The 25522-nt window shown below is 35.0% G+C and overlaps 1 protein-coding gene across 1 annotated transcript; it reads right to left on the bottom strand.

Annotated features, from left to right (window-relative positions):
• Positions 1-1476: 1476 nt before the first annotated feature.
• On the bottom strand, positions 1477-3301 carry LOC122303559 (cytochrome P450 71AU50-like). The gene is made up of 2 exons (XM_043115380.1): positions 2349-3301; positions 1477-2186 (listed from the first exon to the last, which is right to left on the bottom strand). The coding sequence occupies exons 1-2, from the start codon at positions 3255-3257 to the stop codon at positions 1575-1577; spliced, it is 1521 nt and encodes a 506-aa protein (XP_042971314.1). The 5' UTR covers positions 3258-3301; the 3' UTR covers positions 1477-1574.
• Positions 3302-25522: the final 22221 nt, after the last annotated feature.

A 25522-nucleotide genomic window follows, 5' to 3' on the forward strand; every position in this document is an offset into this window, starting at 1 on the left:
AAACATTAAAATACATTTTTTACATGTGCATGAATATTTTGAAAATTAAATTTGAAAATTTTGAAAGATGATTGATTGTCATCTTTCATATGTGCATACCTTAATTAAAGGGTTGAACTTTAAAAATATTAAAAATGATTGATTGTCATCTTTCACATGTGCATGTTTTATTTGAATATTTTCAAAAGTGATTGATGCTTTTTTTGACTTATGCAAAAGATAGATGATTTGGTTTGAAATATTTGAAAAGTAAAGTGTGCTCCTTTTGTCATATGCAAAAAATAAAAGATTAGGTTTGAATTTTTTAAAAAGTAAAGTGCTCTCCTTTTATCATATGCCAAAAGTAAAAGATTAGGTTTGAAATTTTTGAAAAATGAATGATGTTGTCTTTGACAATTGAAAAAGAAAAACCTTTTATTTGAATTTTTTGAAAAAGTGAATAATGTTATCTTTGACATGTGAATCTTTTTTAAATTTGAATATGAAGTCTCATATACCTATAAATAGATAATTTGAGAGCTTCACATTAACAACATCCAGAGCATACAACATTCATTCAAAACTTTCATTCTCTCTTCTCTAAGCATTGAGTTTTAATCCTTATTCATTTTAAGAGATACAATTTGCATTGTATTGTTCTTATTTCATTCATTGAGGAGTGTTTTTTGATAACCTACCTACTATCATCTCTTGTATCAGAAAAAGGGTGTGTATAACCCTTGTGCGTGTAGAAAGTGTTCTACAAGGGAATAGTTGAATCACCACGTGTAAGGTGATTGCAAGTGTAGAGGGTGTTCTACACGGACCCTTTGTAGCGGTGTTGTTTAAAGGTGTAATAGATTTTTATCTCCACCTGAAGGAAGTTGAATAGTGAATTTGAGAATCCTCAAGGGGTAGCTTGAGGCGAGGACGTAGGCAGTGGGGCCGAACCTTGTTAACATACTGAGTTTGCTTCTCTCTTACCCTTACTCTTTATATTTATTGTTATTTCATATTTTATTTATATTTTATATTATATATTTGATTTATAGTTGTTATTTTTTTTAATACAACTCAATTCACCCTCCTCTTGTGTTAGTCATCTGGGCAACAAATTACATATAAATAATCTCACAAACTGATATAGTTTCATCTAATCCGTTATATTTATTTTATAATAAAGATAATTTTACAATCTGACAAATCACATTAAACCACGTCAATTTTTTATATTATTTTTATGAAATGACTAGATTATTTCCCCCTTCAATCAGCTCAATGGGCAAGATAACATGTTTGACACGGAACAGCACCTAAAAATTGACAATTTCTAAGTTTTCTTCAGAAAAGCCCGTTGAATCCAGTGTCTATATTTGCCATTGTTCAAATACAAAACCCCGTTAGTCAAAGAAATGGAAATTAAGACGTGCTGATGACTACCTCAGACAGGTTAAGCGTGTCGAAGTTGAATCCATCAACATGTATTTTCTGATTGTATAGTAGAAAGCAGATTTTATTGAATTATGACACAGCATCCAGCAGAAAATATGGTCCATATATAAAACTATCTGAAACAAAACAGAACCGGAAATTTGTCAATCGTAAAGCCGATAAGTAGGAATGGCAAGTAGATGCTTAGCTCTGGGAACTGTAACACCAAACACCTCAGTCATGTCCAACTCAGCTGGCTGCATGTTATCTGGAAGGTCCCAATCAAAGCAATGAACAAGCTGTGCTATTACTAGCCGAACCACAGTTAGAGCCAACTCCATCCCCGGGCAGCCTCTTCTACCAGCACCAAATGGGATTAGTTGGAAGTCACGTCCCCTGAGATCTATGTTACTCCCAACAAACCTCTCCGGGACGAACTTCTCTGCATCACTCCAAACACTCGGGTCTCTCCCGATTGCCCATACGTTTATCATGACTCTAGACTTTCCGGGTATGTGGAAACCATTAACTGTGCAATCTTCCCTGGCCTCATGGGGAAGCAAAAGTGGTGATACTGGATGTAGCCTGAAGGTTTCCTTTACAACCATGCTCAAGTAATCCAATCTATCCAAATCTGCTTCCTCTACCATCCTCTTCAAGCCCACCTCATTTTCTAACTCCTTTTGAAGTTTCTTCATTACCCGTGGATGCTTCATTAGTTCTGAGAGTGCCCAGTCAATTGCTGTGGCAGAAGTGTCCAGCGAAGCTAGCATATCCTGCGCAAGGATATCAGTGTCAGGAAATTAGCACGATAAACGTAAAAAGATATTTGGGACACCCATAAAGATTTTGAGTTTGACTATGTAAAATAAATGCAAACAACTTGAATTAGGATACTCTGATACTCCTAATAAAATATTTGCTCTGTGAGTTATTACCAAAATTATGGCTTTGATATTGGACCGTTCAATAGGGTACTCAGATTCTTCGGATCCCATGAAACTCAACATGACTCCTACAAAGTCCATTGTCTTGTTTTCGTCCTTGGATTGGACATGCTCATCGATGATCTTTTCAAAAAAGTCATCAAAAATCATACTAACAGCCTTCATACGTCGTGTCAGCCCCTGAAGGTCGAGAGGAGCGATGCAAGGAATGTAATCTCCTAGGTTAGCAACTGCTCCTAGATGCATGGCCTCCTGGACTACAGCTTTGAAGCCCTTCTCATCAAGATCTTTGTCCATGTACTTCTTCCCAAATACCATACGGCAAATCATATCCGCGCTGAGAGATGAAACCATGGCACTGAGATCAACAGCAACACAATCAGCAGCAGCCTCTTGAATAAACTTTATCAGTAGGCCAAGCTCTTCTTTTCTCATGGATTTGAAAGAACTGATTTTACGGTTGCTAAGCAACTCGATGGTGCACATCTTGCGTATGTTGCGCCAGTAAGAGCCGTAGGGAGCAAAGGTCAGGCTCCTTTGCCCATAAGAGAGGTACTTTGAAGCCTCATGAGGCGGCCTGCTAGCGAACACAAGGTCATGCGCTTTAAGGAACAGCTCGGCATCTTGAGACGATGAGACAACAATTGCAGGCACCAAGCCCAATCGCAAGCACATGATGGGGCCGTACTTTTGGGCTAACCGACATAGATCTCGATGAGGATATTCCCCTAACATATGAAGGTTCCCAAAGATGGGGAACCCTCTTGGGCCAGGAGGTAATTTCTTAGTCTTGTTCTTTCTTTTCCATGCCCGTTCTCGCAGGAGATAAGCAAGAATAACCACAGAGACTATTGTCCATGCCCAAGCGATGGTGTACATGTTTCCTTCAGATCGGTCCATGTCCGTGGATTTCTTATAACTGAAGAAAATCCAAACTCTTGAAGGTAATATTATATATATATATATATATATATATATGCATTTATGCATGAATTACTTTCGAAACTTTTTGTGGCGACGATAGTGTCTTATCAATAAGAAAAATGCTATACCCATTATTCAAACTTACTGCTAGAATTTTTTTATTTTTCTTTTAACTGATTAAAGAAATAGTTTTTAATAATATTATGATTTTTTTTTATGACCCACCCTATCAATAATGTCGGCCACCAAAGGATTTTCTGGTTTTTCATACTTGCTCCACGACGACAAGAAGTGATCATTGCGTATTTCCTGGCGTCCTGCACTTGTCACTATGATCTGAAGTGAATTAATTATATTAATTTACAATAAAAATTAGGTAGATTGGGCCAACCCACTTTACTCAATAATCTCGAGTGGCAAGAAAGCATTTTTAACACGTCTCTGCTCATGTCGAATTTTTTTATTCAGAAACGTTTGTTCATGTCGAATCAAATGATTGATTTTGAAATATCTGTTGGTCTGTGAATGAAGACGGTGTTTGTCTCCAATTTCATAAATTTTAACAGGAGAGTACGATCAATTCTAAATTTTACAAATGACCGTGTTACGTCCGGTGGTCGTTGAGAGCTACCGTTAGGTATAAGGGAAGGCCGGGTTTTCTTTTTAGTTGATTTTTTTTAATATGTATTTTTTTAATATTTTTAAATATTTTTTAAAAAATAATTATAATATTATTAAAATATATTTTCATAATCACAAAATAAAAGAAAAAAAAATGTGAGCGGCTGGGAGCTACCAGGCGCGGTGATCTATCATATTCCTTTTAGAATACATAAAGATGTTTTTATTTATTTATTTATTTTATTTTATTTTATTTATATATAGTCATTTTTGTGTAATTTTTGTACATTCTATTAATATAATTAGTTACATTAATTTTTTTAATATACAATCAATCATATCAATAGAGTACAAAAAATATATATATAAAAATAACTACGCATAAAATTCTTTTTGGAAGCGACTACTATGTCGCCTAAATTATATCACTGCCACTGGGCGTACTGTCTAGTTTTTTTTTTTTAATTTTCTTTTTATATTTTTTAATTACTTTCTTGATTATTAAATAAAAAATTAATAAAAGTTAGCAATACCTATAACAGTACAAATGGGGGCGGTACAGCAGCATTTTCTATTTTTATTTCTCTCTAGATATATAATTCAGGCTTCAGAAACTCAACTGATGCCACAAGGTTGGACTTCCCATGTTCAGCTAGCTCACGAGTCCATTACGATCAAATCAATCACTTGGAAGTCTAATTTTTTTTCCCTAAGCTAGCTTCATTAATATAAAATAAATATAGAGAAAAGATTGTGGGTCATTGCCACTATCAATTAACATATAACTAGAGGGAAGAATAGCTAAAGGAATTCTACTAAACATAAAGTTGGTTGCGGCCCATTGCGCTACCGAGTGTACAAATCAATTTTCTGAATAATCGATTTTTTTAAAGAACCAGCCTTTGTGAGAAAGTAGAGTAGATGCAATGTCCTCAGTAATTGTAGAAATTCTCCAATCAGTGGTTTCTCCTTTGATAGATGAGATACCTAGTTAAGCATCTCCTTTTATCGAAATGTAATGAAAATTTAGATGCTTTGCCAATTTGGTAGCCAAACTTGCCGCTGAAGCTTCTGCTAAGACTGATATGGTTGAAGGATTTTCTTCTATCCAGATCTTAATGATTACTCCTTCGGAGTTTCTATAAACTACTAATGCTGTTGAAGATGAATTTCTAACTGCTGCATCAAAAGAAATGCTAAAGTGATCAATAGGAGGGGGCAACCACTTTGTTGCCGATTTTGACTTTCTTTTCCTGGTCCAAGCTTCAAGATTTTCCTGATAGGATAAATTCAGTTGCTTGGATGCTTTGTGTAGAGAGAGTTCCACTTGGTTGTGGGTTACATCATTTCACATTCGCCATATAAAATCCAGGATCAGTGCTGCAAAAATTTGAAAAATGATGTTCTTCTTGAGAGGTCAGCCCAATTTCCTCTTTGGGTTTAGGATGAAAAGGATCAGTCATTTATGGAATTTAGCATCAATGATAAGAGATTTAAAGGCCAGCTACTTTGACTCCATAAAATTCTAGTGATCGAACATTCAATGAAAAGATGGATAAGAGATTCTTCACGGCCATTGCAAAATGGACATTGGGTTGTTGAGATATTGGGAATAAAACTTTTGAGTCTATCTCTCGTGGGAAGAATATTCTAAGCTTTTTTCCAAAGTAGGAGTTTGTGTCTGTCATGGATTTTCAGTTCCCATATTTTTTCCACTGGGAAGCTAGAAAGCACATTTACTGTTGTATTCTCATTTTTAGAGGCAAGATGGTAAGATGTTTTAACTAAGAATTTTCCATTTTGATTTTGTGTCCATATCAGTCTATCTTCTCTATGATCGGAGGTAGGCAAAGGAATTTTTTATATTTTTGTGATGCTTTCTTGTTGGAATAAGGTTCTCAGTTTTTGAATATCCCAGGTTTTCGAAACTTGGTTTATCAAATCTGAGACTTTTAGAGTTGATGGGAATTCTGTAATATGGTTCAGTGGAAGGGTTTAAAATTTTTCAGAGTTGGTATCTAGGGATCTAGCCAAACCCTTGCTGATAAAAACATTGGCAATTTGAAAGCAAGTACCTTTTTCTAGAAGACTTCGTGTCTTGAGAATGCCTTTCCAAAGACTTGAGTCTGATGCCTTCATTGATACTTGTTCAAGAGAACTAGGATGCATATATTTCTTAGAGAGGAGTGTTTTCCAGACACTGGTACTGGTTAGACTCATTTCCCATCCCATTTTTGCTAGTAAGGCTATATTCATGTTTTCGGTGAGGCGCAGTCCTAGGCCTCTTGCTTTTTTGGTTTGACAGATGGATTTCCAAGATTTTAGATATAGCTTGTGCTTTTGGTTCTTCCTCATGCCCCACCAGAAGTTTTTAAAGCTTGTATTTAGAGATTTGTTCAGTGACTTTGGAAGCTCATGGTTCGACATTTGATAAGTGAGTATGGTACTTGCCGCCGTTGTAGTGAGCATTGTTCTTCCTGCTTGAAATAATATCTTTGCTTTCCATCCTTCTAGTTTTTTGCTGATTTTCGCCAACATTTCTCTATAGTCGTTCTTCTTGGATCTACTGAAAGTAGTCTATATCCCCAAGTATTTCATTTTGGCTGAAGTTTCCTTATATGGTAGGTTGGCCAAAATTGTCACTCTTGTCAAGCTGTTGGTATTTTGAGTGATAAAGATTGATGACTTCTGTTGATTGACTTTTTGCCCAAACCAAGATTGATATTTTTCCAAATTTTCTCTAATCGATCTTGTTGTTTTCTCGTTTGCTTTCCCAAAGAGAACCAAATCGTCATCAAAGAATAGATGTGATCTAGAAGGACTGTTGCAGCTGATTTTGACACCTTTAATTTGCCTTGTTGCTTCAACTCTAGCTATGAGTCTTGAGAGCACCTCTATGCATAGAGTGAATATGAAAAGAGAAATTGGGTCGCCTTGTCTGAGACCTCTATGAGCTTGGAAGAAACCTCTTGGAGAGCCATTGATGAGGATAGAGAAAGTAGTTGTGGTAATGCACTCCCTAATTAGATTGATCCATGTCTGGCTATATCCCAAAGCTCTCATTATACTGAACAAAAAATTCCATTCTATGTAGTCGAAAACTTTCTCCATATCCAATTTCAAAGCCACTTGTCATTTTTTCCCTAGAGATCTTTTGATGTAGTGAAACATCTCATGAGCAATGATAGAATTTTCTTTAATGTTATGGCCAGGGATGAAGGCTGTTTGGAATGGAGATATGATATTTGAGAGGGTTCTCTTCAAACGATTGGCGATGATTTTCGTGATGGTTTGTAGATGACGTTTGTCCAGCTAATCGCTTGTAATTCTGAGTGGAATTTGAGTTTTCTATTTTTGGAATGAGGGCAATATTTGTATGATTCATTTGCTTTAAAAATTTGCCATTTCTGAAGAAATCTTAGACTGCTGCAATAACCTCTTTTTTAAAGATCTTCCAATAGTGTTTGTAGAAGAGGGCTTCATTCCATCTTGACGCGGGGCTTTGTGATTTGGTATATGCTTCAGTGCTCCATATATTTCTTCTTCCGTAGTAGAGCTGTAAGTGATACATTTTCTTGGTCTGAGATTTGCTTTTCAAATAGATTCTCAAAATCCTCCGGTACATAAGTGTTCAATGAAGCATAAGTTTCCTTGAAATGGTTAATGAAAATTGATTCAATAATATCCGGGTCCATGGTCCAGTTACCTGGGCTTATTTTGATGGAGTCTGTTCCATTTCTTCTCCTTAGGATTGTTGTTGAGAGATGATAAAACTTTGTGTTTAGGTCTAAAGTCGAGAGCCAAATTGCTCTTGATTTTTGTCTCCATAATGTTTCTTCATGTTTAAGCTGTTCGTGAAACTTAAATTGCAAATATTTTTCTCTTTGCAAACCCCATTATGTTGGAGGATTACTTTGTAAGTAGTTAAGCTCCCCTTCGATGTGCTGAATATTAACTTGAATCTTCCCAAAGTGTACTTTGTTCCAATGCTTAAGAGCTTCCTTAGTAGCCTTTATTTTATTGTAGAGTATAAAGGCTGGGTTGCCATTGAAATATTTCTACCAAGTTTATTGAATGATAAGGCTACTAAGTGGATCCCATGTCCAGAATTCTTCAAATTTGAAAGATGTTGCTCTTTTCTCTATTTTTGTTGTATTTATTAATAGGGCATGATGATCCGCGACTGAATTTGTGAGGTGCTATATGGTTGGTCTGGAAATAATGAACTATTTGTTCATTTTGAGTTTGCTATTTGTTCGAGCTGAAACATTGCATATTTTATATATTTAAAATCAGTATATCTTAATCATTTCATGACATTATTATTAATTTTAGATGAAAAAATATATAATAAGCATAAATCCGAGTTGTGATTTAAATTTATTAATATCATGATTTATATTTAATTTTATAACCTATGATTTAATTAGGCAATAATTCTTTACATGTATAATATATTTTTAATATTCTAGTCTTACTTTTTTTTTTTTTTTGGCTCTATTATTTTTATAGTTTCTATTTCTTTTTAGGCTAATTGCATGCGGGTCCACTTCATAAGAACTTTTGAAATTTGCAATTCATGTGAAATAAAAAGGGAAAAAGTCTAAAAAGTCCTTGCATGGCTATTGTTTAAATTTCTACTTATTTAATTTGATGTCATTTATTTTTCTTGCATTGTACTAAGATTAGAGATTAAGTATAATGATTTAGATATTGTTTCCAATCAATAATAGAGTTTATATTGCGAGTTTGATCGATTGAATGGTTTTATTATTAGAAACTTTGACTATCTATATATTTATCTTAATTGTGGTTTCTGAATATATTGGATGCTTGAAGAATCCCTATGATATTCAAATGGATTTGTAAATATTGTAATCATCAATTTTTATACTTAATCTTTAGTGATTAATTTTATTGGCCTTAAATACTAAATCTTCCAATTAAACGGAATCATTATTCTAGTTTAATTGAAGTAAATCGATCGGAAATAATATTTTAAATTATTAGATGGATCCTTAAAACTGAAGTCGTTTTTCATATCTCTTTATTTTATCATCTAGTTGTATTATGCTACTTTCACAATATTTACCTCAGTAATTTTATCTTCCATTCAGTGTATATACCACCACTTTTATTTTCTCTTTGTAAATATCTTCCACCATTGTATGAGTTTGATTTTAAGCACACTTTCCTTGAGGAGATAATCTAGAAATTTTATTCCTAATTATTACGCAACATTCTCTTGCACTTGGGATAGCCTTTGTGCTGCTCATTTTGGAGCGAGTTACTGTTCTACGATCCAGCCTTTCTCTAATCATTGTGGATCCATGTCAGTTATTTGTCCATGTGAAAGACGGTCCAGAGAACCTGATGTCGATGAGGCCATGTGTATCCATAAGGTGTTTCAGCCCACCTGTTGATGTTGAAGTGACTGGACGTCCCCCATGTTTTTCAAATTGACTTCTTAAATCATTGAAATCACTAATACAAAGCCACAGTCCAGGGAAAGAGTTATGAGTTGATTCTAGAAGCTTCCAAAAGTGTGCTTTGTTTTGCCATTGCGCTAGTACATAAACAAAGATGACTAGCCAAGGATTGTTAGGAGGATTAGAGTAAACCAAAATAGATATTGCATTAGTAATAACTTGAATCGGTTCAATATCAACACCCGGTCTCCAAAGTAACAAAGGGCCTCATTTTTTTTCCTAAGGTTGGGGATTTTACAAAATATTGGAAACCTAGACTATTTACAATAGTACTAGTATTGTCATCTAACATCATAGTTTCCGATAAAAAGATAATATCCAAATTATGTAGTCTAATATTTGCTCTTAGACTTCTAATTGCTTTGGAGCGGGCAAAGCCCCTGCAATTCCATACCAAAGCTCTCATGGAGGGGCTGGAGGCTTGGAGCCCGCCTCATCAGCATCTTTTGGATTTTTTGGAGTAGCCGTTTTTTTTTTTTTTTTTTTTTTAAAGTTCGGCTATATGGCTTTGCTTTTGCAGTTGTTTTTTGTTTCTTCACTTTTCCAGATTTTTTGGCTTGCATTGATAACAGCATGAGTGCCATTTCCTTTCCTATAAGCAATGCTTGAGTAGAACTGTCTGAGGATATTTTTTACATTTTCTGGCTTGGCTGGTAGTCTGCTTCAACACTTGGGATTTCTCCCTTTTCAGCACTAACATTGGCTGTGGGTCCATTGGAGTAGAGAGGAATGTTCCTTTGAGATTGAGATCTGAGAAAGAGGCTTGGGTGACACGAAGTGAGACTGTAACGTGGGGTTGTTTTTGCAAGTTACCGATTGGTGGGTTGGGTGAAATGAGGTGAACTGGACTAAAGGAAATTGTAGGAATGAAATTAGTTGCTCTGGTCTGTGGGTTGGATGCATTTTTTGTATCTTAGAGAGAGGATTGTGGGGGCTTGGGCTGAGAAATGGAGATAAATGTATCTTTGGCCTGACTGGAAATGACTCCACAGATTGTTCAACCGGTATTTCCAATGGTTGATTTATAAAAACTGAAGTTGAGGGCCCAACCTGCTGTTTTTGTTTAAGAAGACTTCCTGCATCCATTGCCTCCACTGTGGGCTTTGCTTGAACTGCTAGGAGTTGGGCTTCAATAGAGAAAGGAGTTGGCCCAAAGATTTGTTGTTGACTTTGAAGAGCTTTAAAACTCATAACTGTTTGTTGTATCTTTAGTCATTGACTTGCCCAAGCATGTTAGTTCAAAACTGACGAGTATGTGAAACTCTGAAGTGCCGACTCCATTAAGTTAGAGTAAAGGAGTTGTGTTGCTGTTGTAACTTGGAAAGATATGAAGTAAAGTCATCGACTGAGAAGAGGAAATCTAAAGTGTATATTATTTGGAGTTACAACTCTGTATTTATACATGTAAAATACTGAAGGCTATAAAGGTAAATACATTATAGCCAACGTAACTAATTAACAGAATTGAACTAGTAACTAACTAACAGAATTGAACTAGTTATTTAATAGTCCCCCTCCAGATGAATTGTATATATTATGTACATTCATCTTGGACAAAAGAGAAAAGAAAGAATTAAAACCCAATGGTTTAGTTAGAATGTTTGCAACTTGATGAGCTGAAGAGACATGTAAAGTTCGAATGATGCCAGCTTGTATTTTCTCCCTTATGATGTGACAATCTAACTCAATATGCTTTGTTCTTTCATGAAACACTGGGTTGGCAGCAATATGTAAAGCAGCTTGGTTATCACAGAACAATAGTGAAGACTTGGAAAGTGTTTGATGTAAGTCTATTCTACCACAAGTCCAGCGGCATAATATGCTAGAGAAGAAGAAGTCCTTGCTGCTGCCCGACTCCGGAATTCTCAAGTGAGACGACTTAGCCGCATTCTTGGCTCTCTAGTTGAGCCGCTTTGTCCTTCCGAACAACCGCAGCAACGTCATTCGACCGGAAACATTCGTCATGGCCGGGTTCTTGGTGCAGGGAAAGAGAGTAGCCATAGCTCCGGCCGTCCTTGCCAGCATTTATTACGGTTTGGGCGCTGTTGCCACAGTAAAGAAGTAATCCAAGTGATTTCACATACTGCACATGCCATGGACCTATATTCGGCTTCAGCAGATGACCTGGACACAATTTTCTGCTTTTTGATTTCCAAGACACAAGTGAATCTCCAATGAACACACAGAAACCAGAAACTGATCTTCTTGTGTCAAGACAGCTAGCCCAATCTGAGTCAGCAAAGGCTTTTAATTGAATGGAAGAGGATGCTGAGAAAAAAAGTCCTTGTCCTGGAGCCTTTTTAATGTATTTCAGAATTCTCATAGCAGCCTGCATGTGTGGCACTCGAGGTTGATCAAGAAACTGGCTGAGATGATGCACAGAAAAAGTGATGTCTGGCCGTGTATTGGTAAGATACAATAATCTTCCAATAATTCTTCTATAACTTGTGTTGTCTTCTATTAGCTCCCCATCTTCCTTGCTGAGCTTACAATGAGTATCCATAGGAAAATTTACTAGTTTGGAACCAAGTAAACCAGCACTATCTATCAGCTCTAAAGCATACTTTCTTTGACATATGGAAATGCCTTGTTTACTTCTAGCAATTTCCATACCTAAAAAATACTTGACAGGTCCAAGATCCTTCAATTTAAACTGATCATTAAGAGCAGTTTTAATTGATTCTACAGCTGCCATGTTGCTGCTAGCTAAAAGTATATCATCTACATATACTAATAAAGCAACAAATTCAGTGCCCTTTTTCCATGTGAATAAGGAGTAATCTGACTTGGACTGCTGAAAACCAAGTTGAAGTAAGGCTGCTGTGAATTTGGAATTCCACTGTCTAGATGCCTGTTTTAGGCCATAGAGTGATTTCTGCAATTTACACACTCTAGTGTCCCCCTTTCGAAGATATCCAGGTGGTAACTTCATGTAAACATCCTCATCTAAGTCTCCATATAGAAATGCATTGTTGACATCAAGATGAATAAGATGCCAACCATGTATTGCAACTAATGATAAGAAACACCTTACTGTCACCATTTTTGCAACAGGAGAAAAGGTTTCAAAAAAATCAAGACCCTCTCTTTGAGTATATCCTTTTGCTACTAATCTTGCCTTATATCTCTCAATGGAACCATCAGCCTTATATTTAATTTTATAAACCCACTTACAACCAATTGGAATTTTATTTGGTGGGAGTTCAGTGAGTGTCCAGGTGTGATTTGATTCTAGAGCAGCTAGTTCAAGAGACATAGCTTCTCTCCAATGAGGGTGATGGACAGCTTGATGATAAAATTCTGGTTCTATTTGAGATGAAATGGATATGCTGAAGGCACGATGTGAGGATGACAATTTTGAGTAAGATATAAAATTAGAAATGTTGTAAGGAGTACTTACTTGCTTACAGAGCATACCTTCAGGAGATGTGTTGGAGGTAGAAGTTGCAAGGTGACAATGATAATTTTGCAAATATTTAGGAGCTTTATGCTGTTGAGTAGATTTTCTCAAGTGAGGAAATTGAGTTTCATCTTGGATATTGAATTGGTTTGGTATGTTTGGAGAAACAGTGTTTGGTAAATCCATGATGTTAGGCTCAAGTTGAGATACTGTTTCAGAATGAGGTGTGGGCTGTCTGTTTGTAGTAGATATTGTTTCTGGAATGTACTTGGGTACTACAGCTTGAGATAAATCAGAAGAGGATTTAAGTTCAGAAAAAAATGGAAAAACTGTTTCATGAAACACAACATCTCTAGAAATGAGGAATGTATTTTTCTCAAGATCAAATAATTTGTATCCTTTTGTACCAAAAGGATATCCTATGAATATACATTTTCTGGCTCTAGAATCAAACTTGGATCTGTTTTGAGTAAGAGTTGAAGCATAACATAATGAACCAAAAACCTTTAAGTTTGTATATGAAGGAATTTTTCCATATAAAACTTCATGAGGTGACTGATTATTTAGAAGAGGAGAAGGAATCCTATTTATTATATATGTGGCTGTGAGTATACATTCACCCCAGAATTTCAAAGGCACATTTGATTGAAACCTCAAAGCTCTAGCTACATTGAGAAGATGTTGGTGTTTGCGTTCTACTATGGAATTTTGTTGTGGTGTTTCCACACAAGATTTTTGATGGATAATTCCTTTTGAAGAAAAGAAATCTAACATGTTAAACTCTGGACCATTATCTGTTCTTACACACTGAATTTTTGCTTTAAACTGTGTAAACACCAAACTATAAAAAGAACTGAAAATACTCCTCACATCTGATTTAGACTTCATGAGATATACCCATGTTGATCTTGAATGATCATCAACTATTGTTAGAAAGTATCTAAATCCATCATGGGTAGGAATTGAGAAAGGTCCCCATATATCACAATGTAGTAATTGAAAAACAGAACTAGCATTGTAATTATGAGTATGAAATGACAATCTTTTCTGTTTTGCTAAAAGACATACAGAACAATGATTTGTATGTACTTCTTTATTTGAAAAAGAAACATCTAGAATTGATTTAGAAAGAACTTGAAATTTAGCTAATGATGGGTGGCCAAGTCTACAATGCCAAAGATGGAATTTTGATTTTATTACTAAGTTGGTATTTGAGAAGGTAGAAAAACTATCAACATCATTAGCTTGTGGTTGTTGCAGTAGATATAGACTAGCAACTCTGCTACCCTTCCCAATCATCCTCCATGGGGTAAGGCCCTGAATATAGCAATCATTAGATGTAAAAATAAAACAACATTTCTGATTGGAGGTTAATTTGCTCACTGAAATCAGATTATATGAGAAAGATGGTACACATAACACATCTTTTAGGATTAATTGATCAGATATTTGTACACTTCCAATATGTGTAACTGGAACATTTTCACCATTTGGAAGTTGTATAGAAGAATTGATTTTCTGAGTAATGTTTGTAAAACAATCAACAGAATGAATTATGTGGTCTGTGGCACCTGTATCGATGATCCAGGTGTTTGAATATGTATTGTTTGGCATTCTTACATTAAAGACCAAGCTGGAAACAGATTGATGGGATGAATTTATACCTGCTGAAGAGGATAACAGGTTTGGAATAGAAGAAACAATTGCTGCTTGATGAGTATCCTGAGATGGTTGTTTGTTGTGGATTAAAGCAAGTAATTGCTGACATTCTTCTTAAGAGAAAGGCAGTGAGTTTGTGGATTCAAAAGAATTACTCGAAGATTGAGCCATGACTTGATTGGCTGTGAAAAATCTCCCTTTCTGTTGTCTATAGTTGGGAGGATACCCATGGATCTTGTAGCATTTATCAACCGTATGGTTGGTCATCCCACAATGAGTACATAGCAGTTTTTCTTTTCTTCCTTGTTGCCTCCCAAAATTCTGTCTATGAGTTTCTGTCTTCTTACTCAAGAATGTTGATGTTTCAACATTAGATGAACGTGTTGATCCAACTTCTTGTTGTTTCTCCTCTTGGATAATTAGAGACAATACTTTGGTAGTCGGTGGCAGTGGATCTATAAGCAAAATCTGTCCTCTAATGTGAAAGAAATTTTCATTCAATCCCATAAGGAACTGAATAACATGCTGTCTATGTTGATATTCTAAGAAAAATTTGACAGCACCACAACTGCAAGATTTTAATGCTCCACACGTACAGTTGGGAATCTGATTGTAGTTAAGTAGTTCATCCCATAAGCACTTAAATTTTCGATAATAAGCACTTACAGATAACTGATCTTGTGATAGTGATGCAAGATCCTTCTGTAGTTGAAAAATTCTTGGCCCGTTTCCATGAGAAAATTGATTCTCTAATTCTTCCCACATTTCTTTTGCAGTTGTTGCATATATAATTGTTCTTGCAATGTCCTTTGAAACAGAGTTCAAGATCCAAGATAGTATCATGTTGTTGCATCGCTCCCATGATTCATACAAAGGATCAGAATCAGCTGGCTGTTGTATGATTCCACGGATGAACCCCATCTTGTTCTTTGCCTTCAAGGCAATTTGCATTGATCTACACCATGTGTGGTAATTATCTCTCGTGAGGACTTGAGAAACCAACACAAAACCAGTCGAATCTCCATTCTGCAGATAATAGGGATCCGCTAGTTGATCACGCATGTAAACTGAACTAGAGTTCAGAACTGAATTAGAGTTTGGCATTTCATCAGCCATCGCAGCAAAAAAAATGGAACCCTATAGTTTCATCACTGATACCATGTTGTAACTTGGAAAGATATGAAGTAAAGTCATCGACTGAGAAGAGGAAATCTGAAGTGTATATTATTTGGAGTTACAACTCTGTATTTATACATGTAAAATACTGAAGGCTATAAAGGTAAATACATTATAGCCAACGTAACTAATTAACAGAATTGAACTAGTAACTAACTAACAGAATTGAACTAGTTATTTAATACCATCAGTTGAGTGCTGTGATGCGAGTGAATGATTGATTGAACCGTATTAGGTGGGAAGGAGTAAACATCCGGAGTAGTCTGGTATGCATTGGTTGGTGTCGAGCTTTTATTGCTAACATTTTTCTTTGCACTACAGTACGCTATGGTGGACAAAGCTCCTGTTCGCAGTGATGCTCGTTGAGGTTATTCAGAGAAAACACCTTCAGGCGTGAATGGCTTCCTCTGAAACGACGTGAACTGCCTTTCCATTTCTTGGTATTCTTTCATTGTATCCTTTCTGAGCGGATCTGAGTGTGCTGGATTTAAGGTGATTTCTTGCCTGGTCATGGTCATTTTTCCTCTTTTTTGAGATTTTGGTATTTCGCCCATGTTCTTGCTTGCACCTTGAGTGTAAGTGATGAGATCTTTGGGAGAGTGGACCTATAATAGTGCCATTTAGGGAGGAGATGCTCTAATGGATTTTTGGACCTTTGCATTTGACTGCATCATACTTCAATGTCGGCCAATGGGTTTTGATCCACAATCATCAACTCTTTTCCTTTGTCGGGTTTTGCCCCATTTTTTCCTTCCTGATATTTGATGACTGAGATGCCCATGGGTATGTTGTTTGAATTTTCATTGTTTTTCCCTAGAATGCAGAACCGGTCCATGAGAAACGGGTTTAGCATAATAGGATTTGGGATGTCTAGTATCATATTTTCACTATTTTCACTCAAGCCCGATTGATGCATTGGATTTCCACTCTCTAATAAATTTTCCAATTGGAGGAAACTGGATATTATAGCTTGATTTTGATAGGGTAGAATGTAAGGGGATGAGTTCTGGAACTCAGCTCTTAGCCATGGTCCATATGAAAGCGGGTTGGGAATATTTTTGAAGAAGGTGCAGAAAACTTGGGAATGTCCTATGCGACCACATGCATAGTAGAAATATGATAGACGTTCGAATTTTAGATATACCCAAGTATCAATGTTGTAATCCCTTGGGAGCCAAACCCTATTTTTAGAGGCTATGTGATGTCTAGCTCAACCTTGATTCTGAGTGACTTTTTGCTTGCAATACCAAACTGAGGGTCCACATCCACGTCTAGAAAGTTTCCCAGTGTATTTCCTATTTTCTCAGCATTTTTTTCATTCATATGGTCTCTTGTTAACCCGTGTACTTGAACATAAAAGATTGAGGTGTTAAGACTTATCTCTTGCCAAGTAGAACCTGGCCATGGCTTTAGAATGAGGAGGTGGCCTCTGATGTTCCAAGGGGCCTGGTTCCAGACTCTTTGTTTGTCACCTACTGTTTGGAAGGTGAATAAGAAAAGGTTTACATCCAAGTTTTCAATGTGAAAATTTTTGATAAAGCTCCAAGCTGCTCAAAGTTTTCATTTATGATGTTAGTTTCTGGAGTAAGATTAAGATCTTCCCAAGAAAGGGCCTGTGTTTGTTGTATTAGGTTTTCCACATCCATGGCTGAATCAGTAGGGTGGCTTTGGGTTCATAGGAAGGGAGTTCTAATTACTGGAAAGGTTTGAAGATCGTTTGGAGACTCCTGAAGACACTATACAGTGTAGAGAGACTCTAGTGAGATAGTGGCTTTTATTTATATGTACCTGAAGTATAATTATGATAAGAGAAATGGGAAGCATTTCTCTCAACAATATTTATTTATTTATTTAATAATTAAGAAAATATTTTTTAAAAATGTTATAAAAATATTTTTTAAAAAATGTTAAGAATACCAAAATAATAAATGAAAACAAATAAAAAAAAAAAAAAAAAAAGCCTCTCAAGAGATCCTGGGGCTACATCCCTCGAGAGATGTAACACTATTCTTTTGATAAACAATATAATAAACTTCATTGCATATAGGTAATGAGAAGTATTGAAAAATGTTGTAAATAGTAGTGAAAAATAATAATAGAATATTAAATAGTAGTTAAAAGTAATGAATAATAATAAAAAATATGTGAAAAGTAATAATAAAGTAATGAATAGTAGTGGAGTAGTCTGAGAAGAGTAATGTCACATACAATCATTTTTGCATACTCTCTATGCACTCCACTGATGTGATTTGTTGCATCAATTTTTTTAAAATACAACCAATCACATTAGTGGAGTGTACAAAAGAGTGCACAAAAGTAACTGCACATAAAATTTTTATTCTGAGAATACCTAAAGTATTTTTGGTACCCAACCTAATCATAATAAACAGTGTAATGAGCTTTAAACCACTCCCAATGGCTCTTCTAAAATACATTTTCCTTCAAAATCTAAAGAAATGATCTTAAAATACTACTCCATTGGATTTTGTATTTTAAAATTAATTTACCTTTTGCTACAGTGATCCCTATACATGTAGAGGATACTGTACATCAATCTAAATATTTTTAATTTATTTCTCTTTCCCCTCGTGTTGATTTCCCCATTTCAAGTTATTTCATTTTAGACCCCTTTTGTCATTCCCACTTCCCATGCTTTCCTTTTACTTGGAGCCAAAGACAGAACCCTCTCTTCCATATTCCTCAATTTCGCTCATCGACTCCATCATCGACCCATTGTTTTCGGCTTCAAAATCTGCTCTCACTGCTGAGGTAAAGTTTAGAATTTTTTTTTTCCTTTAGCATTTACCGATTCACAGAATATATGGGTGAAATATTTTGGCTTTCTTGGAATCTCTCTTTCTCTATCTCTCACTCTCTCCAAAACGCATGAAAGTACAAATTTTTTCTTCTCAAAATATGGGTCTAGGAATTTGCTTGGGTACATGAATCGATGCCCAGATTTTACAGTAAAATGACAAGTAGTCTTGCAAAAGTTGATGATTCGGACATGTGGTTCTATTCTTACAATGATTTGTTGATTTCATTGAGATTTTGTATATAAGTCTATTCTCATAATGATTTGTTGGTTTATTAAGTTTCTATATATTGATCAATCTTGTTTCTGTATGCAGAAAATATCCTGTTGAACTTTGGGATTCTATTTCCTTAGTGTGGAGGGTCTGCTGGAAATTCAATGATAGGTGTTTGAATGAATGGTTAGGTTAGGCGAGTAAGATATGGATGGAATTTTTGTATGAAAGTGTCATAAAGATAAGAGTTGTATTAATGAAAAGAGACTGAAAAGGAAAAAAATTGAAATAATACGAGCTGGATATTCAATGATAGGTGTTTGAATGAATGGTTAGGTTAGGCGAGTAAGATATGGATGGAATTTTTGTATGAAAGTGTCATAAAGATTAGGGGTGATAGTCGGCCAGTCCGGACCGGAAAAATCGACCGGATTGGTCGATTTAGACCGGACCGAGAATAGTCCCGGTCGGTCTCGGTCCAAATTGGAGTGGACCGAAGTCATTCGGTCTAGTCCACGGTCTAGGGGTTTTTCACCCCGGACTGGACCGAATGACTTTTTTTTTTATTTATATATATATATATATTGATTATATAATATATGTAAATAAGTAATTATATAATTATCATCTAACCTAATTGTATCACTAACTTGCCATTAAGTAATTATTAATTAATACTATTATTTAGAATTTTATACTAATACTAATATTTATACTAAATTACTAATACTAATAGAGTAATAGTCTAGACTCTAGACTTTAATATGGTATAAAAATAAAATAAATACTAATAGTCTAATATAGAGTATAGTTATATAACTTAAAATTATACTTATACTAATATAGATTATAGTTATAACTTGTACAAAAAACTAAGTGGGTAGTCTATAAATAATATTACTAGTAGTCTAATATATATAAGTTTATTACTATACTATATTACTAATAGTCTAACCTATAACTATACTATAAATATAATTATCATCTAACCTAATTATATCACTAAGACACTAACTCGCCATTAAGTAATTACTATAGTTAAACTAGTATAACTATACTAATTATAATAACTAAATAAACTAATCACTTTACTATATTATATAGTTATTATGTAACTATACTATATTACTAATAGTATAATACTAATTAATTATATTACTAACACTATTATATAGTTATACTAAATTACTAATTATAATAAGTAATCACTATAAGTCTATAACTATAAGTAATAAGTCTATATATATTTAGTATTAAAGTATTGTTATATTCTTTAATGTATTAATTACTAATACTATTAAGTCTTAAGAGTTCTGGTATAAATTACAATATATATATAATTTTATACTAATAGTCTAATACTAATATTTATACTAAATTACTAATACTAATAATCTAGACTCTAATATGTTATAAAAATAAAATAAATATAGTCTATAGTTTAATATAGACTATAGACTATAGTTATACAACTTATACTTATACTAATAATTAATATAGTTATAACTTATACTAAATCTATTAAGAGTTAGGGTATAAATTATAATATATATATATATATATAATTTTATAATATATATTATAATTATATAATGTATTTGTATCAATGTATAATATATAATAACACTATAATAATATAATTATTAATACTTAGTAATTAGTATTAGTATATATTAATATATTATAAGAGTTAATATATTATAGCATAATATAATTAATATTATATATATGTATAATACTATGACTATCCGTTTATAATTTTTTTTCACTGTAAACCCCCTAAAACGGCGCCGTTTGGGTCCATTAATTAACCAAACGGCTCCGTTTATTACTCAGATTTAAGCCCCCCCCAAAGGGCCACACGGCGCCGTTTTGCTATCTGTTTTTCACTCTAAAGCCCCTAAAACGGCGCCGTTTGAGTCCATTAAAGAACTAAACGGTGCCGTTTTATCAGTGGTTTAAGAAGCCCCCCTCCCGGCGGTCACTCACTTCACTTTCCCTTTTCAGATTTCACTCCACCCTTCTCCTCCCGAGTCCCGATTTAGAAACCCTAGCCGTCGCCCCCCCGGGCCCCCCCTTGCCGGCATTGCCCCGTTTCCCCAGCCGACGCCGTTGTTTCGTTCGGTACTCTCTCGCTCTCTCTCTCTCTCTCTCTCTCTCTCGTATAATTTTCTGTGGTATTTCTTGCATTTATGCCCAGTAAGTGTCATGGCTATTATGGATAGTGTTTGGATAGGTAGAAAATTATAGAGAAAATATGACTGCTACTTATGTGTTGCAAAGCGTTGACTGCCTTGAATGTTAGCTGCATTTCTTACCAAAAATATGGTAAGAATGCTAGCTGCATTTCTTACCAAAAATGGGTTTCAAATCCTAAGTTGTAAGTGATCTGGAACATTAGCTCGAGCGAAGTATCGAGCGTGGATCGAGTAGCACAATCTGCCTGAGTTCACTCGAGTTCAGTGTCGAGCAAGTATCGAGCGGCACACTATGCTTGAGTTCGCTCGAGTGCCCTGTTAAGAGAGGGTCGAGCGGTGCAATCTGCCTGAGTTTGCTCAAGCGCTATGTTGAGCGAGGGTCGAGCAAAGTCATCTGTTTTGACCAATAACGAACACACTTCAAGCCTTTCCACAACAACACTTGTTACAACACTATTTTACACAGGTTTTTACAAGAATATGCCAATATACTAATTTTTTCCTCAACATTATATATTTATGTCTCTTCATTTTTGTAGATGGAGTCGTCTACAAATGAATCAATGATGTGTAAGAGTCAACACAGGCCATCCAATGTAAGTAATAGTTCGGTTGGTGGGTCACAACGTGGTAGACAGCGGTCAATGGTTTGGGATCACTTTACAAAAATACCAAAACGTGATCTCACTAAACATAGGGCTGCTTGCAATTATTGTGGTGCTTCGTATGCATGTGATACGAAGACCAATGGTACGAAATCCATGAAGTACCACATTGAGCACCAATGTAAAAAATGTCTGTTTAAGAAGATTGATAATTCCCAAACCACCCTAGGTTGGAAGGTGGAGGGAGGAAGTAGTAGTGGGGGATTTGTACCAGTTTCATTTTCTGTTGAGGCTTGCCGACAAGCCTTAGCGGAGATGATTATTCTTGATGAGTTGCCCTTTAAGCATGCTGAAGGGGAGGGTTTCAGAAAGTTCATGCTTGTAGTTTGCCCTAAGTGGGTAGGGATTCCATCCCGTATGACGGTTGCCAAGGACTGCTTTAATTTGTTTTTGAGGGAGAAACAAAAGTTAAAAAATGCTCTTAGAGAGCAGCGAATTTCCTTGACCACGGATACATGGACATCCGTTCAAAACCTAAACTATATGTGTTTGACAGCACATTTTATTGATGATGACTGGAAGTTACACAAGACGATTTTATCATTTTCTTTGGTTGAAAATCACAAGGGTGATACACTTGGTAGGGGTATAGAGATGTGTTTGCACGATTGGGGGCGACCAAAGATACTTGCAATCACTCTTGATAATGCAAGTTCTAATAATGGGGCTGTTTCATTTTTGAAATAAAAATCAAGTATAGGAGAGACACGATTTTGGAACATGAATTCTTACATGTGCGATGTTCAACCTATATTTTGAATTTAATTGTTCGGGAAGGGTTAAAAGAATATGACGAGTCTATGTGAATGTGAGGGGTATTGTGAAATATATTAAATCCTCCCCTCAAAGATGGGTAATATTTAAGAGATGTGTGGGTTTGGAAGATATTCAATCCAAATCCCAAGTTTGCTTAGATGTACCAACTAGGTGGAACTCCACCTATCTTATGTTGGAGAGGGCTGCAAAATTTAGAAAGGCTTTTGAGAGATTGGAGGAAGAAGATCCGTGTTTTCTTGGTAGTATTCAAGGTGATGACGACGATGATGTTGATGATGAAGATATCGTGAATAAAAGAAAGTTTAGGAAGTTAGGGACTCCCAATGCATTTGATTGGGAGAAGGTTTCTGTATTTGTGAGGTTTCTTTAGTTATTTCACGATGCAACGTTACGTTTCTCGGGGGGTGAATACGTAACTTGCAATATTTTTTTCCCGGAGTTGGTTGGTATAAAAGATGCTATAAACATGGAGTGTGAAGAACGAAGCCCTGTGGTGGGATTAATGGCCACAAATATGTTGAAAAAGTTTGAAAAGTATTGGAACAATTTGGAAAATCAGAATATGCTGCTGTATGTTGGGGATCTTCTTGATCCTAGGTTCAAGATGTGATATCTTGATTTTGGTTTGGGACATGTATGCACATGATCCTACAAAAAAAATTAATTTCAGTTAGAGGGTGAGAAATGCATTTACTCGCATTTATGAGGCATACATGGAAAATGAAGAAGGTAGTTCTCCTCAGTGCACAGGTTTCCCACATGAAGATGTAGGTCCTTCAGTTGACAAGAATAAGAGTTGAAAGGCATAATTGATGGCACAATTTAAGCAACAGTTACAGTCAGAAAACAGTTTGAAAAGTAAGTCAAAACTTGATAGATATCTAGCTGAAAGATGTGAGGATCAAGATGATAATTTTGACATTCTAAATTGGTGGAAGGTGAATTCAGTTAGATATCGTGTACTTTCAAAAGTTGCACACGATGTACTTGCAATACCAGTATCTACTGTGGCCTTTGAATCTACTTTTAACACTGTTGATCGTGTGCTTGACCCTTTCAGAAATAGTTTAAATCCGATGAGTGTTGAGGATCTCATATGTGCACAAAATTGACTTCGTTCTTCTTCTACTCCAATAAGCCTTAGGACTTTAATGGATGAAGTAGAGGAATTTAAAAAGCAATTGGATATGGGTATGTAATGCATTTATTTTGTATATTATTTTGTTTTATAATATATGTTGTGTAAGGCTATTTAACTTGTTTTGTTTTCACTTAACTTTAAGGGAGTTTGCTGATTCTGTGGAGGCATCAAATTCAATGCCTACCGGCCCAAGTTTCAATGCTAATTAAAGACTAAACAGATGAGAAGATTGTTTCTATTTCTTTTTTTTTTTTTGACTCTGATTTAATAGGTGAGAAGATTGTAGTGAATTAATGGTGCTAATGTTTCTGTTTTTGTTATAATAATTTCTGTTTCTGTTATAATAGTTTCTATTTCTATTTTTTTCTGTTTCTTTGTTTCTATTTTTTTTTTATAACTTATAATAGGTGTGAAGATTGTAGTGAATTAATGGTGCTAATGTTTCTGTTTCTGTTATAATAGTTTCTATTTCTATTATAATAGTTTCTTTTTCTGTTATAATAGTTTTTGTTTTTGTTTCTATTATAATAGTTTCTGTTTCTATTTTTTTTATTTTCTGTTATAATAGGTGAGAAGATTGTAGTGAATTAATGGTGCTAATGTTTCTGTTTCTATTATAATAGTCTAATTTTTTACACACCCACTGCAACTTTCCACATTAACTACACTAAAAACTTATTGGTATTTTGATTTTTTAAAGCTATCTTGGACTATATTAATATAATCAACATTATCAAGTGCATGTGGAATATCTTAACATTACGGTGCAGAGCCTTATGGTTAAATGTGTTATGTGTATATAAAGAAACTTCTCATAATTACTTTATTTTTTGCTTGGTTTATTGAATTTGTTCTTTACTGATTTTGAATTTGATTCACTCATTTTGTGCCTTTTTCAATGCAAAATCAGTGCATGAGCATGTGCAAACTGCAGTGCATGGGCATCAGTAGCAAGATGATTGAAGTAGCAGCTTTGTGGTAGTAGCAGGAAATTAGCAGCAACATAGGAAGCCTGGAGGCAGCAACTTTGTGGCTATGGTTTATTATGTGTTTTTTAACTTTTATTATTTTGTAGCAATAGGCTGTAGTAAGGAAGGAACTTCATTTGGTTGCTAGTCTAGATGTGTTCATATATATCTATATATATATATATATATATTTGTGTTTTGTATTGATGTAAATCAGTAAATATGAGAGAGTAAGAGCCTAAGAAAGTGACAGCTGTATATTATTAATTTATTATGTAATTGTTACTTGTATTTTTTTTTTATCTTTTTCTATTCAGACTTTTTATCATAGGATTTTTTTTTTTTCCCCTTTTGGGCATGTCCATTTTCTGCTAGTGTAACTATGTAACAGTGTTGATAATTGGAATATTTAGTGTTTTCTGGAGTGATGCACTAAAATAATTAGATTGATAATTTTGATTATTTTTATTTTTTCATCAAGATCTTTTTTTTTTTTTTTAGTATTTTTGGACTTAAAATTTGAAAAAATGTATAGTGGGCTGAAAAAATTGGACATAAAATGCTGGTGTTGGGCCAAAGGCCCAGTTCGGACCAGGGCAGACTGACCGGATCGAGAGCCCCGAATTGGACCGACAGGACCGGCCCGTCCCGAATGGGACCGGACCAAATCGATCTTTACCCATTTCGGTCCGGTCCAGGGTGGAAAAATCTTGGACCGAATAGGTCCGGTCCGATCCATAATACCCCCTTCGGACCGACCGGACTGGACCGAATGAACCCCTAATAAAGATGAGAGTTGTATTAATGAAAAGAGATTGAAAGGAAAAAAATTGAAATAATACAAGGGAATTAAAAGCTTTCTTGCTTTAGTGGAACTTCTATTTAATCTTTTGCTTCTTTGGCATTGATGGAGACTATTTTGGCATCATCATCATCTTCTTCTTCATCTTCTTCTTACCATGTAGAGAATGTTCACCCAAGTTGCAAAGTTCAAAGCATTAGAGGTTTGCTTCCAGTTTTGATTCAATAATTACATACCTACAGAAAATGTGAAATCCAAGTTGCAATGATAAAATATTAGAGAATTGTGCACCTTGAAGTTTATTCATGTTCAATAG

The sequence above is a fragment of the Carya illinoinensis genome, chromosome 3 (genome assembly GCF_018687715.1).
Source record: "Carya illinoinensis cultivar Pawnee chromosome 3, C.illinoinensisPawnee_v1, whole genome shotgun sequence".
In the NCBI taxonomy this organism is placed as follows: domain Eukaryota; kingdom Viridiplantae; phylum Streptophyta; class Magnoliopsida; order Fagales; family Juglandaceae; genus Carya; species Carya illinoinensis.

Bases quoted from the DNA above. Each gene is read 5' to 3' on its own strand.
- LOC122303559 (XM_043115380.1), bottom strand. From the start codon at position 3,257: ATGGACCGATCTGAAGGAAACATGTACACCATCGCTTGGGCATGGACA. The intron at 2,187-2,348 runs GTAATAACTCAC...ATCCTTGCGCAG, and splicing joins ATATCAAAGCCATAATTTTG to GATATGCTAGCTTCGCTGGA.